The 21,389-nt window shown below is 56.1% G+C and overlaps 2 protein-coding genes across 3 annotated transcripts in view; both read right to left on the reverse strand.

The window, feature by feature from the left end:
* Positions 1-2,409: 2,409 nt before the first annotated feature.
* On the reverse strand, positions 2,410-6,454 carry SKOR1 (SKI family transcriptional corepressor 1). Its single transcript, XM_034066348.1, has 8 exons — positions 4,496-6,454; positions 4,320-4,416; positions 3,840-3,947; positions 3,692-3,763; positions 3,414-3,488; positions 3,251-3,325; positions 2,602-2,667; positions 2,410-2,507 (listed from the first exon to the last, which is right to left on the reverse strand). Exons 1-8 carry the CDS (start codon positions 6,452-6,454, stop codon positions 2,410-2,412), a joined length of 2,550 nt encoding a protein of 849 aa, XP_033922239.1.
* A 7,575-nt stretch (positions 6,455-14,029) lies between these two features.
* Positions 14,030-21,389, reverse strand: part of MAP2K5 (mitogen-activated protein kinase kinase 5) — a 120,105-nt gene continuing 112,745 nt past the window's right edge. For both annotated transcript variants that reach the window (XM_005148805.4, XM_031048677.2), the window contains one exon: positions 14,030-14,409. In XM_005148805.4, coding sequence (XP_005148862.1) covers positions 14,305-14,409 — 105 coding nt within the window. In that variant the 3' untranslated portion in view covers positions 14,030-14,304. The remainder of the gene's footprint in view (positions 14,410-21,389) is intronic.

Genomic DNA, 21,389 nt, shown 5'->3' on the forward strand with positions numbered 1-21,389 from the left:
GTGAAAATATTAATATAAGACGATGGTTCATTTCTGCACCCATGTTGGTAAGCGCTGCCACTGTGCATGGTGTGCCCAGGAAGGTGAGCACAGCAGAGGGTGTATGGGATCCCGGACCAAGGAGCTGGTGGGGAAAGCTTGGGATAAGCACAGCAAGAGGTGGGAAGTCTCCACACACCAGGCCCAGCTGTGGGTCTGAGGTGTCCAACCCATTAGAGGTACAACAATGATAATAGGAGCCCAGGCCAAGCTTCTCCATGGGTGCTCTGCAGTCACCCTGTGCCACCGCCAGCCCATGAGGTACCAGTGGTCACCCAGGCAGAGGGAAACAGAGAATCCCAGCCTGGTTTATGTTGGAAGGGACCTTAAAGCTGCTCCAGTTCCAACCCCTGCCATGGGCAGGGACCCCTTCCACTGGAGCAGCTGCTCCAAGCCCCTGTGTCCAACCTGGCCTTGAGCACTGCCAGGGATGGGGCAGCCACAGCTTCTCTGGGCACCCTGTGCCAGCGCCTCAGCACCCTCACAGGGAACAGCTTCTGCCTAAGGTCTAATTTAAATCTACCATGCAATGAAATAGGTTCAGCTGCTCCTCCACAAGCTCCAAAGACACACAACTGTTTCACTCCCTCAGGCAAACAACATCTCAGCTCACAGAGCTTAACTCTACCCTTTTATTCCTCTCTTTGCTGTTGCCCCCTTGGTCTGCATCCCAGCAGTAGGATCCCCATTCCCCAAGGCTTACCTGCTTGTGAGATGCTACCAGCAACCCCAGCCCTGCTGCTCCTGCTCATGGTCGTGTACTGCAGACACCTTCTGCAGCTCACCCAGCACAAAATGATGCCTGACCCCATACGAGCCACAGGAGCTTTGCCTGATACTCTCAGAAGAGAACCAAAAGAAGTAGTTGGAGCACTTCCACCCCAAGTGTTTTATAACCTTCAGCCCAGCTAACCACATCCACATGCGCCAACAATGCTCTTCCTCACCCGCAGGTGATGAAGGATGCTCTCCTGCCCCAGCACAGCTGATCTCGGGGTCGGGCCGTGGTGGATTGCTGGGTGTGGAGGGGAGGGAGCGGTTAACGCCTGATGAAGCTGCCTCGGCACCTTGCAGTGCTGCGGGGATCGGGAGCATCCCGTGGCCGGTGACAGTGGCTGCAGTACCGGCTGTGTCCACGCGGTGGCAGCAGTGCCCGTGGAACCGCGGCCGCTCCCGTTAATGACTCCCACAAACCGATCCCGATGGATCCGCGCTGCGGAGCTCCCGGGGACGGTTCCCACCGCACCAACCGGGATGGGAAACGTGTACCCCCCTTCCCAGTGCACCCTCCAGCCCCGATCCCGGGATGCTCCCGGTCCCCGCAGCCCCGGGGCTCAGCGTTGCGCATCCCCATCCAGGTCCCGGTATCCCCCGTACGCTGCAGGACCACGGGACAAGGTGCAAACCCCGTTTGTGTCTCCTCCTGCTCCAGGAGCGCCCCAAGACTCCGGTGCGAGGTGCAGCTTCCCCCCTACCCTGTCCTTGCCCCGCTCCCGGCCATCCAAGCTGCCTCGCTAGGTTAATCCCGAGCTGAAAACAGGTATTTAGGGCTAATAGGTGTGCGAGCACCTCCGCATCGCTCTCGGAGCTCATTAATGTAATACTTTCATGTGTGAAACGAGCATATAAATGGGCATTAATGAGCTCCCGTCTGCGGCGACGAGGAGGAGGGGGAGCGGGGAACACGGCAGGGGAGCGGGCAGCTCCCCCCAAGCTCCCGCACCCGGTGTCGGGCCCCTACCCCAGGGCCTGGGGGCAGCCGTCGGGGCCCGGTGAGCCCGAACACGGTGTCCCTATGGGGGGGGGACCCCCGTACACCCCCCGGGGCAGCCCCACGCAGCAGGCGGCTTCTTAAAGTCGGCTTTTATTAAAGAACCAAAAATCACGTACAGAGGGGGCTCTCCCCAGAGCGGACGAGAGTTGTTCTGCCTCCGGAGTGCGGACCGCTCGGTAAAGTGCTGTTACATCCATAAATGTACGGGGGGTGGTGAGGGAGGAGGGGGGCCCGAAGGGGAGGGAATAAATATACATCATAAATAAATAAAGATCCAACAAATACTGTACCAAGAGAATCACAGTACATTTATATCCATTGCACATCGCCACTTGTGTTTCCAGTCTGGACAAGGGTGGAAGAAGCGGACACACGGGGGGATAAGAGGGGCTGAGCAGGGGGCCCCGGGGGGCGCGGGGCTCGGGGTTGGGGGGCCCGGCTCCCCCATTCCCGGCCATCCCGGGGCCGCTCGCCGCCGTATTGCCAGTCCGAGGAAAGCCGAGCTCCGAGTCCTCTATGTACAAGTGTCTCCTCGTGGGAATGGCTTGTGTGGGCTCTGCCCGCATGGCTTCGGGGTTCGGGGGGTCCGGGGGGGCTCACTGGGGCAGCAGCGGCGGCTTGAAGGAGCAGTTCCCCGTGCAGTGCCGCGGGGTCAGCATTTTGCAGGAGAAGTGATGCAGAGCATCGTGGGCCTCTGCAAAGGGATGGAGCCGTCACCCCCTGGGCCCCCCCATAGCGAGGAGGGGGGGGTCGGCCCCCTTAAATGCACACACACCCCCCATGGGTACCTTTCAACTTCTGCTGGATGGCGTAACGCGCTTTCCTCTCCTGGTCCAGCTCGTTGCACAGCGTGTCTGGGATGGGAGAGGGCATCGTAGTGCACCCACCCCGTCGGGGATGGAAGGGGAAGGGGAAGACGGGACGGGATTGGGGGGGATGGGGGGAAGGGGAGATGGGTTTGGCTCCCCGGCTGGTTTTACGCCTTGGGTTTTAAATTAGCCCGGATGGAAATTGCTGCGAGAGGGAAGATTCGTTCGTTCCCGTGTGTTGATGCCTCGCAGCCGCTTGCAGGGAGGCTCGAAATGCAGAGGAAAAGCGGAGTGCACAGAAGGAAAGGAAAAAGAGAAGGAAAGGAAAAGAAAAGGGAAAGAGAAGGAAAAGGAGAACGAAAGGAAAAAGAGAAGGAAATGAAAGGAAAAAAGGAAAGGAAAAAGAACAAGAGGTGAGGGGAAAAAAAAGGAAAAGGCAATAAAAGAAAGGAGGAAAAATGAAGAAAGAAGAGAAAAGGGGGAAAGTAAATAAAACAAAAAGGGAAAATAAATGAAATAAAAATAAGAGAGAAAATTAAAGAAAAATGAAGTGAAGGGAAAGGAAAAAAGAAAAAGGAGAGAGACAAAAAGGAGATTAAAGAAACGAAGGTAACGGGTCCGGCCTCACCTCGGACGATCTGGAGCTGCTGCACCATCTCCTCCCGGTACGCCAGCTCCCGCTTCATCTGGTCCTGGAAGTTATCTGGGGGGCACCGGGGGGGGTCAGCACCGTTCCCCAGCCCCGGCCCCGCTCCCGGCGCCGCAGGAAGGGCTGCGGGTGCCTCCGGTACCTTTCAGGCTCTGGAAGTCCCTCTCCAGCTTCTTCCTCAGCTCCATTTGCTCCAGGACCAGTTTTTGTAACTCATCTGTTTAAAGATACATGGGGGGCTGAGGGGAACCCGCACTTCTCCATCTGGAGGCGGCTCAGCGCGGAGCTAATCGCATTACGTTACATTAATCACAGGAGTTAATCACTCCTGCCGAAAACACAAAGACCTCGAGCGGTGGGGACAGGGCCGGGGGGTCCCCCCAGAGCCCCCCGACCGCAGGGCACCCGTCCCCGCCTCACCTCGGGCCAGGTTTTCGATGTCCTTCTCCACCAGCTGCGTCCCGGGGACATCCATGCCGAGGGTGTCCTCTCCTGCATGGGGGACACTGTGGGTCAGCCCCATACGGGGCTCGGAGGGGCGAGCATCGCGCCGCGGACCGGCGCTTACCTCTGTCGGTATTTACAGGGCTGGGATGAGAGACATTCCTTTGGTCCTGATAGGATTTTCTGGTCTCTAAATCCTCTGCCGCGGAGTGATTGTCTTCTTTATCTTGCTCTTAAAGGTAATAAACCGATTTTCAACCGTAAGCAATGAAAGTATGGTCCTGATATATCCTTAATTACATAATTACGGACAAAGCCCTCGTTAAAACCTTCTTAGCGGACATCCTAATCGCTTTGCGGTTCGAAAGTAGCTTGGGGCAGGAGCTCTGCCCCCCGCTCCCAGTGCGGCTCTGACAGCCTCGGCCCCGGGGGGGACCTGGCCCCGTCCCCCATCCCAAAACCGTTCACCTTCGCTTTTCCCCCGTAAAGCCCCGAACGAAATCAGCGGCCCCGGAGCCCCCCCGGGGCCGAGCAGCCATTGGGGGCAATGCCCGTGTCCGCGCCGTCGATGCGCACCGGCCTCCCCCCCCCAGGCCCCAGTTACCCTTCGCGTCGGGGGGGCACAGGAACGCGGCCGGGGCTCCCAGCGCTGCGGAGGACTTCAGCGGCTGCAGATGCTCCCCCCGGTCCGGAGCGAACACCTACAAGACAACGAGTGAGGGGGGTCCCCAATGGAGACCCCCGAGGGCAGTGTCCCCTGTCCCCTCCCGGCCCCCCAACCTCGTAGCCGCCGCTGCTGCTGCTCCGCTCGGGGCTGCCGTCTGGGGCCTGCCCGTTCTCCTGTGCCACCGGCTCGGCCGCCTTCTCCTCGGGCCCATCGGCGCTCGGCGGCGGCTCCTCGGTACCGGCCAAGAGCCGGGGCGGCGGCGGGTCCCGTCCGTCGTGGGGTACCGAGGCGCTGTCCTCCTCCTCGTCCTCCGGGAACCGGTTGGACTCCACGTCCACCTCGGGCTCCTCGGCCGTGTCCCCCCCGGGTGAGAGCGAGCGGTAGCTGGAGCTGCCCTCGCTGAGGAAGTCCGGGGACAGGTACCCGGGGCCGCGGGGCGCCGCTCCTCCGTACGCATCCCGGGTGCCGTAGAGCTTAGCGATGCTCTCGGCGTCCTTCACCACGGGGCGGAAGGCGGAGAGGTAACTGCCCTTCCTGGGCAGGGGCAGCGGGGCGAGCAGCGCCTCGTCCCCGGAGCGCTCCTCCTCGCCCGCCGCCCGTGACAACGCACTGGGGCAGCGCTCGCCCTCGGCCCCGGTGCCTTCCTGCGGGGTAGCGCTGCTCCTGCCGCTGCCCGACGGCTCCGAGCCCTCCAGCTCTCCGTGCCGGCCCGACAGCCCCGGAGGCTCTGCCGCTGCCGCCGCCGCCGCCGCTGCCGCAGCCACCACCACGGCCGTGGCCGCCGCCTTGGCCTGGCTCTGCGCCGGGTACGGCGGCACCGGGAGGCTGCCTGCGGCCGGCCAGAACACGGGGAACGAGGGGTAGACACCGGAGTCCTTGGCGGCCCCGGGCTGGTGCGGCGGCTGCGCCGGTTGGTGCGGGTGCGGGTGCGGGGGGCCCCAGAACATACCGGGGGGCAGCGCTCCGCCCTTGCCGGCCTCGCCTCCCCCAGCGCCTCCCAACGCATCCTCCTGCTTCTTGGGGCAGAGTCCGAAAGCGGCGGCAGGGAAGCCGTAAGGGTGCGGGAAGAGCGGCGGCGGCAGCTTCTGCAGCATCCCGAAGCCCTTGCTGGGCACCGGGATCACCGGGTAGCTGCGCACCGCGCCCGCCCCACCGTGCGCCCCCGCAGCCCCACCGTGAGCCGCCGGCAGCCCCAGCGCCCCTCGGTCGCCCCCCGGCTCCTGCCCGCTGCACCGGAGGCTCTTGTGCGCCGGGGCCAGCTCGGGGCCGGCGGGCGGCGGAGGGTGCAGCGCGGCCTTGGCGGCCGGGGAGCCGGCACCGGGCCCGGCGGCGGCCGCCCCTTGCAGGGAGAAGGTCCGTTTGCGGGTGCCGCCGTTGAACATGGCCTTGACATCCTCCCAGGCGTGAGACAGCTCCTCCGTGGCCGTTTTGTCGCTGAGCTTGAGGTGACGGCGCCAGGAGTTGAAGTTGGCGGCGTCGGGTTGGGTGTATTTGGAGTCCGGGGTGCGGTGGGAGTGGAAGATGAACTTGTTGGGGGAGAAGTACATGCTGCAGTAGCTGCACTTGATGCACTTGGCACGGGAGCTGTTGTAACGGGCCGGGATGAAGCTGCCCCGGGAGCCCCAGGCGCACTCGTGCACCACGTCGAAGGCGAAGTTCTCGGGCAGCTTGGGCGGCTTGTGCTCGCCCAGGAAGGACTTGCAGAGCCGCTCCGCCTCCCGCTTGGTGATCATGCCGCAGCGACGGGAGGAGATGGGCATGGCCCCGGCCCGCCGCAGGATCTCCAGCTGCACCGGCGTGCACTGCACGCAGGTGATGCCCAGGGCCACCCGCCGGTTGTGGATCTCATTGTAGCTGTAGTTCTTGAGCAGCGTGTTGGAGATCTGCGCCAGGCACAGCCGCTCCTGCCCGTCGATGACCAGGGACACGATGGGCACGCCGTACAGAGAGGTCTCACCCACTTGGTTGGGCTTGAGGGTATTGGAGCCCTGGTACGGCTGCAGCTCTTGCTTTGAATTTGGGGAGGAGCTTCCATCTCTCCCATTTCCCATCTGAGTGGCGATCGCCTCCATTCCCCCCAAAACGCCCCTGCAAAACGAAACCGGGGAAAGGTGCGGGTTAGCAGCGCTCCGGGCCCCGCTCCCGCAGCCCCGCTCCCGCATGGGCCCCTCTCGGCGCTCACAACCCCGGCCTGGAGCCCTCCGGGCCGCTCCCGCAGGACCCCCCATCCGCGGGCAGGCCCAAAGGGGTCCGGCCGAGCCGTAGCGCATCCCCCGCTCCGCAGCCGCCGGTACCGGTACCGAGCGCTCCCGTACCCGCTGCCCGGAGCGGCTCCGGCTGCCCAGGGCAAGGACGTCCCGGCCGGGGGGGGGTTATGGAGCACCCCCAGACCCCGGTCCCCCGGAGGTGCCGCGTCCCTTCCCTTTGTGCCGGCTCTCTGAGCCGTGCCGGGCGAGCTCCAACGAAAAGCAGCGGAGGATGCGCCCGGTGCGTCCCGCAGCAGCGGGGCCGGGGGGGGGACGAGCCTGGGGCCGAGCCGGGAGGGATGAAACTTGCCCCTCGGTGCTAGGAGCGGATCGGAGCGGGGCTCGGGGAGCGGCGGCCCCGGAGCCCCTTTGTCGTCCTCCTGCGGGCGATTAGAAGCGGGCGGATTAGGGGCCGGGGCGGGCAGGACCCTCAGCACGTAGCAGCAGAAGGGCAGCAGCGAGCCGGGCAAATTGGCTTAGCGGGGAGGGCTCCGGCCGTAAGCGGCTTCCGTGGTAATGACACAAAATAACGGGGAGCGCCGACCGAAAACGCGTCCCGATTCTCTTCCCCCCCCCTCCATCCCCGTCCCCTCCATCCTCCCCCCGGTCCCACTTACCGCTCCGCGGAGCCCGGCTGGACGTGCAGGCTCTCCTCGGGGCTAGGGGCCGCAGCCCGGCGGCGGGGCCGCCATCGGCCGGGGGGGCCCCTTCCCCACCGAGCCCTTGACCGAGGGCAGGCGCTGGGGAGCGGGGCGGGCGGGCAGCGGTGCGCCCTTCACCGACGCCTCGGGGCCGCCGCCCGCCCCGGCGAGATGCAACAAGAGCGAGTGACCAACGGCGGCAGCGAGGGAGGATCCGGATCCGTACTTGGAGACGCTGCACATTGATCCGGTGACAGCTAAAATAACGGGAAGACACACCCACTTAGCACCAGCATATTTACATTAACTGCCTCCGGGACCCCGCGGCCGTCAATCACCGATGCGCTCCAGTCAATCACGGCGCAGCTTTAAGGCACGGCGGAACGGGGCGGGGGGGGATGTGGGGGCCGACACCGAGCGGGGACCCGCCCGGGCTGCCCGAGGTAAGAACGGGGATCAGCCCCGGGCCGTACCTATGGGGGGCTCCGCACCCCCCCCCCCCGGTGCGGGTGTCCGTGGGGGGAGCGGTGCTCGTTGGAAGTTTGCGTTGGGAACGGGAGGCAACGAAAAGAGGACCCCGGGGGGGGCGGCGGAAGGACCCCATCGAAATCGGGGTCCGCTGCTTCCGCACAGCCCCCCCCCCGATGCGCGGTCCTCCGCGGGGTGCGGAGGTGGGGGGGGGGGGGCACCGGCCGGCAACGAAATCACCGGGAGGAGGCAGCGCGGGGGGGGGAGCCCGAGGGTGTTCGTTCCGCACCGAGGTCCGCAGCACGGCGGAGGGGTCGGCGGCCACCGGAGCGGAGTGGGGGGCACGGGGGGCTCGGCTCCGGTGAACGCCGGTGCTGCCGGTGGGGCGAGGGGCTCAAGCCGCATCCCTGCCCCGGTCGGGTTCCCGCACGCAGCGCTCGTCACGGCCCCGTTAATTAAACTGTAATTAATCATCGCGTCCGGCCGCGATCGGCGCAATTACACTGATCAAACAGAAGTTAATAACGGCGCGGATCGCCCCCAGCTATCACTTTTGTGCGTGTTCCCCCCTCCTCCTTCCTCGCCATCACCACCGGCACCGGGAGGATGCGGCGGAGCCGGCGCGGAGCGAAGCGCAGGTGCGGAGCCACCTCCATCGCCTCCGCTCTCCGCCGCGGCCGAACCGGCCCCAGGCCACGCTCCTACTCGGGCAAGCGGCCGTAGGTCCCCTCGGGACGTCCCGTCGGGGGGGCTCGGACCGGGCCTTGCGGCGCGGCCTTCCCGCAACGATCGCAACCCGAGCCGGTAATTATTCCTCGCCTTTTAATTATTTATCTCCCCTCCCATCCTCCAGCTCCGCGGCCGAGCAGGGCCCGAGCTCCGCCGCCTCCTTCACCGCCGGGGCTCGGGGGAACCCACACCGTTGAGCCCCCGCAGTGGCCGCTCCCGTTGGGAGGTGCGGGTCAAGAGCGGTCCGAGATGATGCGGTTCAGCCCCGATCCCCTCCGCAGGGCCCTTCCTTGGGCCGTGCGGCCGCCTCGGTGCCCGCAAAGCTCCTCCGGAGCCCGGAGCAGCGGGGCCGGCCCCGACGGCGATGCGGCAGCGCGGAGCCCCGAGGCGGGCACCAGTATCAGCCCAGCCCCGCAGCCCGGCCCGGCCGCTCTCCTCGCAGCCTCCGTATCTTTTACCAGTTGAATTGACTGCAGTTTTTGTCAGTTAATTAGGTTTAATTTACATAATTAGTACAGTATAAAGAGTATTGGGGATAATCAGGAGGTAGGTCTCGCTTACTGTGTAAACACGGATTCGGAATTAAAAATCAGATGTAATTAAGGCGTGTGCGCAAGGCTTTTAATTGTAATGAATTTCTAATTAACACTCAACGATCGCCGCATGCGGGAGCCGGGACGTTTGCGGGCGCCTCCGCACAACCCCATACACACACACCCCCTCTCATGGGGTTGGGGTGCGCAGCGGAAGGGATGCGGCAGCGCTGGGCAGGGTGCGGAGCCCCGACCGGACCCCTCCTCGCCCCCGGCCGGTGCCGTTGGGGGGGGGTGAGGCCGGAGGATAATTTAGGTTAAAACTTAGGGACCGTGTCACGGGTGTATAAATAAATAACCAGGCGGGGACGGGAGCTCCACGGCCCCTCTCTCCTGGAGGGCTGCGCCGAGATTGCCACATAAATCACGGCGGTCTAATTCAGTGGAAGTTTAATAAACGCCTCCTATTGGAAATGAATGTTCCCCATTTAACAGTTGTATCAGCACCATATAAAACCATGACCCCAATAAATTTAATTTTAGAGGCCGATCAATCCGGGCTTCTCTCTATCGATCCGCAGCGGCTCTGCGCCTTTACAGCCCCTTCCGTGGCCCTTCCCGGGGAGGGGGGAAGGGGAAGGAGCGTTTCGATCAGGCTCTTTATTAGGAAAAGATTGCTCCGAGAGGCCTGAAAATTAAACGGTGACATTTTAATTACTGGACATTGACAACGGGAGCTGCGCTCTGCGGGACGGGAGCACCGCGGACGAGGACCGGGACCCCCCCGGGGCTTCTGCCGTGAGACCCCCGGGGAGTCTGCGGGGTCCTCCCGGTGCCCTTCCAAGTGCCCTGGTTGTGTGTGACTCCCCCCCACCCTACAGAGCTCCTCTGTGACCCCCCCATCTATGCACCCCCAGTCTATGCACCCCAACTCCTCCACCATGCATCCCCCCATCTATGCACTCTAGGTTTCCCACCATGCACTCCCCATCTATGCACCCCCCCAACTATAGATGCCTGCTCCATCACCATGTGTGTCCCCCCTCTTCTCTCCATGATGCCCACTGTGCCCCCCTCTATGCACCCTCTATTCCCACCACACCCGGCTCTTCCCATTGTGCACCCCTTGATGTGCCTCAGCTCCCTCACTATCCCCCTCACCTGCTTGTTCTCTGACTCCCACCCCCCCATGGCGCTGCTGCCCCTCACTGTGTCCCTCAGCTCTAAACCTGCTCCATTTCCCTGGGCAGGAGCAGCTGCAGAGGAACGCAACGAGCACAATCGATGGACATGGTTTTATTGATCAGGTTCAACCCGCACCTTCGAGGAGCTGGAGCAGGATGAGCTCAGGGCAGCAGTTAACCCATCCCAACCAGGCTGTGCGGGGACAGCCGGTACCGCGGCCTCCAGCACGGAGCTGCTGCAGGGGAATTCGTCCTCCTCCTGCCTGCAGAAGCCCCAGACACCCATTTACCATTAACCATCTCCCGGCCTGACCGGCTCCGTATAAACCTTGAACTTCCCCAGCAGGACTGGAATGGGATCGGGAGCAGCCGCAGTGGGGTCCCGGCGGTGCAGCAGCGGCTGCAGGAGCCGGAGAGGCTCCATCTATAAATCCTGTCCTTAGTGCACACTTGTAGTTTATGGCCAGACCCTTCACTGAAGGTAAAGCAGCCCTGGGTCAGCGCAGCTCCTCGGCAGTCGCAGCGTCCCCACTGCGGCTTCCTGCTGGGAAAGGCACAACCCCTGTGCTTTGCTCTTCTTAAAGCACTATCTTCTTTCTATTCAATGGGACCATCACTCTCTAATAGAGATAAGAGATCCCTATCTTCTTCCCCACTTAGGCGTCCCCAGCTGTGCCACACTGTGAGCAGGGGGAGCAGGGTGAGGGCAGCAAGTCCAGGGAACAGTCCCCCCATCCCTCCTGATTCCTGCCCTGCAGTGCCCATGAGTGCTCCCCAGCTTGAGGGAACCCCAGGGAAGGCTGGAGATGGGTTATCCTAAAGTACCTGCTATAGCTGGGAACCTCACCATCACACTATAGGTCCTGGTGATCCATCCGGAGAGCCCCTCCAGCCTGGGGACACTATGTGGCATTTGGGGTTCGGGAGGTGCCATCACCATAGGGGCAGCCTTAGGGCAACAGTGGTGGCTGGAGTCACTGACAAAGAACCTCAAATGGCTGAACAGAATCTCTGTGTGGAGAAGCTGGGCCCAAAGCTGGTTCTCCTGCAGGTGGGAGGAGCTGGAGTCACCTGCGATGTGTTTAACTCATCCCCATTGGCACATTGAGGGCTGTGAGGACCGGTACCCAGCAGCCAGGTGAGGGATTTGGGTCCTGGGGGTTGTTGTGGGGTCTCTGTGTCTACCTCTGTGGCTGCACATCCTAATGGGAGAGGAGGGAAGAGCCTCTGCTTTGTCCTCACCAGCCTCGGGGGGTCTCCTGCTTCAAGCCCTTGTGAAGGTGAAGGATTTGCTGCTCCATTCGCTGCCTCTAAAGGCTGAGGCTTCCCAGCGCCCTGGCCCTGCCACTGATGAGGATGAGGAGCCTCCCTAGAGCAGAGCCTCAGCTTGGGCAATGTCACCTCTTGCAGCCCCTTGACTTGCCTCTTCCCTCCTCTTCCTCACCAGGCAAGGCTCAGGCTCCCTGGGGGTCCTGCATGCAGCTCCTGTCACCACACAGCAGTTTCTGGACTCCTTTGCTCTCCATCAGCACATTTTGCTCCCTGCAGGAATAGGGATATTTTTATTCCCAGCAAAGACCTAAATTCCCAGGGTTTGCTTCAGATGCTGCTCACACACTCTCTGCATTACAGGGACAGGGGGTGCCTGTGGTCCATCCCTTTTCCATTGATGCCTCCAGGTAAGCTTTCTCTGCAGGACCACAGAGCTCCACGAGGCACATTCAATCCTCAATCATACCCTTTGCTTATGCTCTTGGGTATCAAAGGGATCAAATACAACTCCTACAAGCTGTTTCTGTATTGCTCAGTTACTAACACCAGCATATTGCTGTGTGACAGACCAGGGAGAGGGACATGTCAGGGACCCCTCACAGCCCTCAAAGCCTCAGCCCACTGCAATTCCCCTTTCCTGGTTTCTCTGCCAGATGTATGTGCATGGAGAGCCACACACTGAGCTTCTCAGGCTGTTATTGGGAAAACAAAGACTGACACTTGCCATTGGGAAGCTGACAGCAGGATGTACATGGCCATGGGATACAAACCCCAACATACTCCCTAATTCTATGCTGCATTTAGGGGCAAACAACCATGGGCTCATCTCACAGGATGAGCTTTGCCTGGCAAGGATAACAGGCAGGGAAACACAGAAAACATGGGAAGTTTTGGCACAAATGGGACATACCCAGTGTTATACCCAGAGCCTGAGCTCCACAAACACAATCCCATAGGAAACTGGGTCTATTGGTACCACCATGACTAAGGGTACAGGGAGAGGAGACAGAGAGGTGAGACCCAGTGTGGGGCTGCTGGTGGAGTCCTTAAATGAGCTGGTGGGTGAGGAGGGGAACTGGAGGAAGTGGAGGGGTCACTCAGTGCATCTATAGCACCCACTGGTGAACTGATGTTTGTTATGCACCCCCTCATGCCATCCTCTGAGCAGGCCTCAGCTGTGGGGTCTAACACTGCTGCATCTTCTACATCCCTTTTCAGCCAAGGGATGCCCTGATTCGAAGTCCAGGAAGTTGTAGCAGGAAGGGGAAGATGTACCAGAGGCCCCAGACCTCCCTGTGACTGCTGGATTGATCAGGCACATTGACAAAGACAGGGAGGTTAATACGTATTCTGGTGAGTTATAACACTGTCAGCCCATTAGCAGGGAGATGTCTCACATTCCCATCCACTGGCATCCGCATGGATTTTCATGGTGATGTCTTCCCCTCCCGACCTCCTGCCAGGGAAAGTGAGAGGAAAAGCCTTGGGTTTACTGGCTTTTTATCCCGAGAAAGCTGCTGTGAACTGTTAGAGACAAATAAATGGAGGAGCTGCCTCTGGTCTGGTGGCTCACAGGGAAGGGATTTGTCTCACTTTAGCACAAGGACCTGGAGGGATGGGGGCCATCGGCTCATTCATCGTGCTGTGATCTGCCAGGGAGGTTGTGACATCAGAGCAATTAAGACAAACTTTAGTCTATAAGTTCATGCCTGCAACCTCTACACTTCCACAGAAGACAAACGATCCCTCCAAGGAAGGAAACAAAGCCTTTCCCAAGCTGCCTCCACAGGAACATTTAGGACTTGCAGTGGTTCAGGAGGAGTTTTTCACCAAACTGGTTTTTAAGCTGCTGGTATGTAATAAAGTACCTGAGCTTTGGGGTTTCTATAGCAAAAGTTTATTTCTAATGCAAAGACAAGCAAACAAAAGCCCCAACCTCCTGCTCCATCCAAGTCCCGTGCCCCAAACTTGCCTTTCACCGTCCTACTCTTTGTCATAAGCATCTTACCACAGGGACTGATGAACTCTGTGTCAGCCTGGTGTGGGAATGTGCTCAGAAAGTGTGGGAGTGAGAAACACACAGCACACTTTGCAATTGGTCTTTCCTTTATAGGAGCCTTTGCTTGACCCAGCTGCACCCATCATGCAACAACTCTGATGTAGGAAAACAAGGGATCAAGGTAGAGCTGAGAAAGGCAAGATGCTCCCAAGGAAGCCATGGACTGCTGTGATAGGAAGTAAAACCCCACAGCCTGTTCTCTGGCCACAAGCTCAGGGGATGCTGCATGAAGCTGTGCTGTGGCCCTCAGCTTCCTAAGGGGAGGCACCACTGAGCATCTGAGAGGATGATGCTGACCTCCCTAACCAGCTTTTACTCTGGAAGGACAAGCTCTCACCCTCCTTGCAGGATGGGCAAGTCCAGATACTTCTATTTGTGTTTGCTTTTGTTATACATTTAAACCCAGTATTTAGTGATGTCTGCACTCAAAAGACAGCCAACAACTCCTTAAGGAAAACCTCTCAACACTCATTCATAAAAAGACTTAACAGTTAAAAAATACTCTGGAGCCATGAAATATACAATACATTCAATAACAAAAAATAGAGATATAAAATACTTGCTTTAAGGCTGTGTACAGTTTAACTGAAGATAATCTGAGGACATGAAATTGCTCAGCAACAAAAGAAATGCAGGAAGAGAATTCCTTAATGTGGTGGTGAGGGAAAGGCAGGAACAAATATCCTGACAGGTTTTGTTGATGCTTCTAGAACACGTTTTTAGTGATACATGATCCAGAGTGTGAGTCCAAAGCATAGGGCTGGTGCTGCTGGTCCGGGATGAGCTGTTGTCACTGTGGTCCCTGGGTCGATCGCCGCTCCTCAAGCATCCTGCACACCCACATGGACACGACCTCTGCATTCCCATCGTTGTACTGCACGATGAATGGGTGGCCCTGGGAAGTGGGATAGGCAGAGTTAGATAAGCACAACCCTTCCTGTGAAAACACATATAGATTGGGATTTTAACTCTGGGGAAAAAATACACTGGGATGTGGAATCATAGTGGAATAGGATCATTAATGGAGTAGTTAGTCCTTTATCAGTGGAAACCTTACCCTGTGTAACAGGAATCCCTTAAATTGATGGTTCTACGAATCACCTAGGAAAAAAACAATATCCCTGCCAGGTGTTAAAATCCTTTTGTTACTTGGTCATGGAGCTCTGTGCCTGCAGATGCAGCAGGACCCAGCGCCAGGCTCTGCAGCACTCATGGTGTCTGTAAGGGAGGGATTTGTTCATCCACATACATGCTTGTCCATGTCATCTGGAGTGATAAGTTGATATAGAAACGAAAATACAACTGAAATAGGTCTTCCTGAGAAGGTATTGAGGGAGTTCAGTATGATGGGAAAAGGGATAACTATGAAATATTCTCACCCACGAATCACAGGGCTACTGGAAAACCATGTCTGAGACACCTCACAAAGTCAGAACAGCATCTCAGGATGAAACAAAACCATGGCCTGCAATTCCAGCAGCCAGCTTAGGCAGCTCGTGTCTCAATCTGGCCCCATTCCTAGAGATGGGAACATGCCATCTCCAGATGAATCTCAAATGAAGTATAAAGAACCCACAGGAAACCGAGCACTGCAATTACACAAATGACTGAAAGAAAGCAATCGCCAGGAGAAACCATCACAGATGATGAAAACCTCCACTCCAAATCACTCAAAAGCAGCTTGGTTTTTGCAACACTAAACTTCATAGCTCTTGCAAACACTGAAAGTGATCAGAGGGGGTTTGCCAGGGAGCCTTTGGGAAGGGTGACGTTCATGGGGGAATTACAGGCACCAGGCACAGCATCTGCACAAGGGGAATGAGCATGGGTCTGACGCAGGGCACGGGAAGCCCGGTGGTCGTCCGGGTTAGGATGGCACCAAGCAATGAAGCAGCACCAGGCTAAATAGAGCACAATAAATCCCCACAGCATCAGCTCCAAGCAATAAAACACTCTATGGGCCAGGGCCAGCAAACACAGGAGCCAGAGGAATAAAATATGCCATTATCTATAAGAGTTATGGAGGAAGCGTAAGGAGCTGTTGCTTCAGCTCCTTGGGATGGCTGGAAATCTCAGCTAGAGCTTCTTAGGGAGAAGTTTGAGATGTGGAGGGTCCTCCTTCAGATCTTACTGCGATCAGGTCAGTTGCTTTCCCAGTTAACCACGTAGATAAAAGACAGAAGGGATGCTCTGGGTCCTGGACCCCAGGATCAGCCACTCTTAGCTGTAGACAGCAGCTTTAAATCTGTCAGAGGGCTCTGAATTCCCCAGAGCTAAGTCATGCTTTGGATAATGGTCCACCAAAGAACAACATATCCAGAGGTATCAAAGTCCATTTGAGAGCTTTGAAGACAGCAGTAGAGAGTTCAGTGCTACCAAGAGAAGATGGATGACTTTTAAATGATGCATTTGAGTTCACAGATGCTTGTGGCACTGAGTAAATGGCCAATGCCTTTTTCCTTCCAACACCTGGCTACTAAAAGGCTTTGTTCTTGAATGCCTAACATTAAAAACACTACTCAAGACAGACAGCACTGTCTTTTTTATCTCCTGTTCCAGACACTCCATGTTTGGGTTTCACTGTTTTACTAAACAAATTCAATCTGAAATATTCCTGGTTCTTACCTATGGAAACAGTTCAGGAATAGGCACAATCAGCAACAGGGACTGGTGTTTATTCCCAAGCTGCCATGCACTTTCCAGCGTGACCTTCACAAAGCTGCTTAATCTCCCTCAGCCTCATGGTTAAAAAGGGAATAAATGACTCTGCTCTCTCAGAGGAGTGCTATTGGGATCAGTACAAGCACGTTATGCCCAGCACTTTGGTATTTTGGGGTGCAAGAGGTGCCAAGTAAGGTGAATGCTTATTATATGCACGGTAGCCTAGAAATAGCTGTTTTGCCTCTTAAACAACACAACAGTCAAGGACAACAGTGAGAACTAGAGAAAGACAATCAAAAGCCCACAGACAAGGGAGAGCAGATGCATTGGGGCAATTAGAAAACAGCTATTAGAGCCAGTCCCCTTCTGCCATGAATCTCCTTTACGATGGAGAGACTCCCCGCAGAGGAAGACATCTCACACCCACTATATCCTTGTGTTTAAGCTACTCACAACATGCAAAGGGAAACTGCAGGCTATGCAAGGTTGAAAGCATCACCTAGCCACGCTGCTCCCCCTGTTTGCTTTGTTTTGTGAGGTTATTCCATGGAAGCCTGGGGTTTTCCACACTCACTTTTCTCCCTAGGAATGTTTAAGTTGAAATGACTCTTTAGGCTTCCCCTGGTTTCAGGCTATACTGCTCTAGTGAGGATTTTTCCAAGGCTGAAGGGATGCTTTGACTAGATTCCCTTCAGTCTCCAGCTGCTGTGGCTGCACCAGCAGCAGTCTCCTCTTCATAAGGACACCCCAGTGGGTTCTCTGTATTTCATCACTCTCCAGCACCTGGTTCCCCATTTCCCCCTTTTTAGGCATCCAGAGTACTGCAACCATTAACTCCCACAGTCCAAAACACATCTCAGAAACCAGTGCCTTCAACTAGAGGTATCTTTGGAAGGAATTATGGAAGGAAGGGGCAGGAAGATTCAGTTGGAAAGGAAGGAAGACTCAAAGCTTGTAAAGGAGAAATGCAGCTGCAGCTCTGCAGGTGTAGTGCATGCCCATGCTATGGGATGGGGCTGCATGAACTGTCACTTCCAAGAAAGAAGAAATACAACAGTCACAACAGCATGGACATGATTCATAAATTCTGGCCCCTGAGTGCCTCAGCCACAAGAGAAGTCCCAGCCCTGACTTCAGCAGTGAGCAATACATTCTAAACCAAACACGAGCAACACTGAATATTCAAAGTTAGGTGTGTGGAAGCTTGAAATGCATTCTCTGTTGTAGCAGCCCATTTCTCACTGCCCTGGTGAGGTCCCACTGCTGGTGTGGTGGGCACACATCAGTCCTGCACTCGCATCCCCCTGGGCAGCAGCAGAGTTGGGGTGCTGAGCTGTACCCACACTAATGTCAGCAGGGACCACCAGCACTTATAGAATCACAGAATCCCAGACTGGTTTGGGTTGGAAGGGTCCTTAAAGTTCATCCAGTTCCAATCCCCTGCCATGGGCAGGGACATCTTCCTCTACACCAGGCTACCTCCAGCCTGGCCTTGAACACTGCCAGGAATGGGGCATCTGTCCCCTGTGAACTGGCAAATAAAAGATGGATATTGAACCTTCCTTAGTAAAATCACTGCAATGGAGACTTCGTGCCCTACCAGCAGTGGTTCAGCCAACATCTGAGTCTCAGGAACATTTAAGAGCTCACTACAACACGACAGGCATGACCATGGAGGGATGCACAACACCCAGGAAAGAGATGCTCACAAGAAGAGCCCAAAGGTATTGTGGGATGCTCCCATGACAGACCTGATCCCATCCCCAGGCATTTCATATTGACTCAGCCCTCTACACATGTTCATTACAAAGCAGTTGCCACCTCCTCACCAATTCCTAAATATTCATCCTTAAAAACACCTGGCAATAAGTAACCCAACATACCCAACCAGCAGAAAACAGGCTGAACAGCCACCAAACTGCTTCCTCCGGTTCTGGGCTGCCTTACCCAGGTCAGGGTTGGGTTCAGCAGGATGCACAGCTCCACAGCCATTTCTGCATCCGATGGGGAGCGTCCACCAGTGAGTGCAAAGCACCTTGGAGCTGAAAAGGTCAGGCAGGACAGGGCCAGGGGTAGCCCAGAGTGAGTGTCAGGCAGCCTAATTTTGTGTGTCAACCCTGAAAATTAGATAAACAATGACAAACCAGGCTTTTTAAATGAACTTGTCTCATCTCGTTCTCTTGATAAAGGGTACATGTCTCCTGTCGCTGTGTCCCACCAGACAGGTTAACTCTTTCAGGGGGGAGCACCTCGCAGAGGGTGATGTAAATCATTTAAATATCTGACATGAAATTAAAAGGGCAGTGCCCCCCTGAACACACAGCCCTGGCAATTCAAACTCATGGCTCACAAGCCATCAATCATGTAGCCCACTCAATTAAATTGCCATTATTCAAGGGTAAAAGTTCCATCATTTTACCTACCCTTAAAAATTCAGCAATTTGCTTTTATGGCCTTCACCAACTGGACTGAGAGATCTTCATCTCTGGTAATAACCCACCCAGGGCTTCTTGCAACAGACTTTACATGGCATCCTTGGCAGGACATAAACCCACGGGCCTTTCCCAGCACCAAGTGCCCACATGCTCTGGATCTGCTCACTGGCACTGCTGGGAGGAGCAAGGCTGAACTGTCCAGGGGAGACCAAAGCCTCCCTGGGACCCAACCCTACAATGCAGTTAGAGTGAGTCCATCAAACTTGCCCTTGGCTTTCTTACAGCTAAATCACAGGATGGTTCTCCGGGCACCCTGTGCCAGGGGCTCAGCACCCTCAGAGGGAAGCACTTCTGCCTAAGAGCTCATCCCCATCTCCCCTCTGTGAGTTAATAACTACATGACACCAACCACAACCACAACACCCAGATCAGAAATGACAACAAAAGGCCTCATACTTACAGAAGGTATGTTGGGAACCATGCAGCATTGCTGTTCATTGCAACAGTGCCATACTTTTAATGTTCCCTTTTACAGGAATCCTCCCAGACTGTGCAGTTAAAGGCCTGTGCTCCATTTATTACAAAGAGGCACAGACAAACTGTGCATTTCATTTAAACATTTGAATTCAGCCTAACAAAAACCATAATAAAAAGACCCCAACTGTTGCAGCCACAGACTATCAAGACAATGGCAGTGCCCTTAGACAGCATTTCAAATACAGTTTATTAGTGTGTGATACGAAAAGGGTATTTTTATTGCATGATATAATGCAATGGGACCTTGGGCACTCTGCAGAAGGACCTTGCACTCAGAAGTGTAATGAACCCATAGTCCAAAAAACATTAGACTGTACATTAACCTATCATTAATGGCACATTAGGGCTAGGGGCATTGCACGCTTGCTGGTCAGGGCTCCATCAGGACAGTATGGAGGAAACCACAGTCTTCACAGGCTTAAAACAAATACAGAAAATAAATATTACTGATGGCTACAGGCTGCTTTAAGGGAAGCTCACTCTGCTTTACATGTGATTTCAATGGTATTTTTTGAATGGGAGAGAGAGAAGACAAACCAGCAGTATCAGAAGTGGCACATCACTGCATTGGCATTGCAGCACTGCATGACACCATGGTGCATCAGATGCACCCACACACAGTCCTTCCTGCACAAACATGGCACCTCTGAGCACTGGGGTGCCTTTTAAGAATAAAAATGACCCTGGAAAACAAGAACCTGGCTGTTAAATGGTGCACCACAGTTATCCCAGCCAGTTCTCCCATTGCTACTGATGTGTCTATGCCATTTACAGCTCTTCTAATGAACGGAGGGCCCATACTCAAGGGGAAATTCTTGCCCATTGACATGTTTAATGGGAACACGAGTCAGAGCTCCAAAAGGACAAATACACATCTCACATCTGGAGCTGTGCTACCTTCCTGGGACGCCTGGAAACACAAAGAGCTGAGTAACCCAAACTACCCCAGACTGACCCCGCATCCCCCTGCACTGACCTCAGCACGGGTAAGACTTCATCACTCTACCACTGCCTCCAGTAGTGGAGGATTTTACATCTAGAGCTCCTGCCTCCAAGGACAAGCCAAACTAAATGCTGCTCTAATTATCTGTGCCAGCTATCCACAAGGCCGATTGCTGCTCCCACAGCCAGGAATAGCAGCGAGGAATCCTCAGGCCAATACTCTATCGCCGACTCCCAAAACATTGTTAATTCACAGGCACAGAAGGTGTCGGAGTCCTCCTCAGGGGCTGCTCCATGCAGCAGGCTTCCCTCCATCACTCGCTTATAAGGCTGGACTGGGGTGAAAAATGGGAAGGCTTCTAACACTCACATCAATCCACGGAGACATGGAATACACACACAGGTGAAAACACCCTGCAAGATGCTATTTAATTGTGATCTGGTTGTTGTATGTCTTGGCTTACTTTTGCAGTCTTAGGATGTGTTTTGACCATAGGAGGCAACCCTTTAAAGGAAAGGGTGAGCACCTGAAGTCTTGAAACAGCACTGACGGGGAGGCTGAGCACCCAGTGTCCCAAAGCTACAGCAAGGTCAATCCTTGCTTTGACAGACATTCTCCTCTACAAATGAAGCCTCCTTGTCTCTTCCACCTGCAGCAATGTCCCTGAATATGTCAAATCACAGCAAGTTTAACCATAAAGTATCAGCTTTTCCTATGTATTTGTATGTCTGCCTTTGATCTGGGACCAAGTGTTACTGGCCCAGTTCTCTCTCCCAGTTCCTATCCCCAGAACAGCGACTATTCAGGGCAAGGACTGCCTCTCGCTGTGCTTGGTAAGGAATTCAGCATCCCTGAGAGCCTGTTCACAGCTGGCTGCTGGAGAGAAATCACCCATCACAGGGGCCAAAAAACACTTTAATAGGTCTTTGGTGCCTCATTAAATCTGCAGGTGCCTGCAAAGATGCTGGTGGCACAGGGACCCCTGGGTCTGAAGACAAAAGCACCCAGAAAATAATGTTTTCAGAGCATCTCCCACCCCTATGAGGACATCACCTGTAGCTTCAGCCAGCTTGGGCAGCAGGAAGCACCGCTTCATCTAGAGAAGGGTGAGGGCAGCAAAGAGGGCAAAGCCACATCAGTTGGTGGTGCTTTCTGGGCGGAGATGAAGGAGTGCCAAGAACACATCCATAAGCAAAAATCAAGTAGCATTAGTCCCCTTGAAGTTTCTGCTCTCATTCCTCATTCCTTATGCTGTGTGGATAATGGCACAGCCCCAGCCTGCTAAACAGCTCCATGCAG

Source organism: Melopsittacus undulatus, chromosome 9 (assembly GCF_012275295.1).
Source record: "Melopsittacus undulatus isolate bMelUnd1 chromosome 9, bMelUnd1.mat.Z, whole genome shotgun sequence".
Classification (NCBI taxonomy): domain Eukaryota; kingdom Metazoa; phylum Chordata; class Aves; order Psittaciformes; family Psittaculidae; genus Melopsittacus; species Melopsittacus undulatus.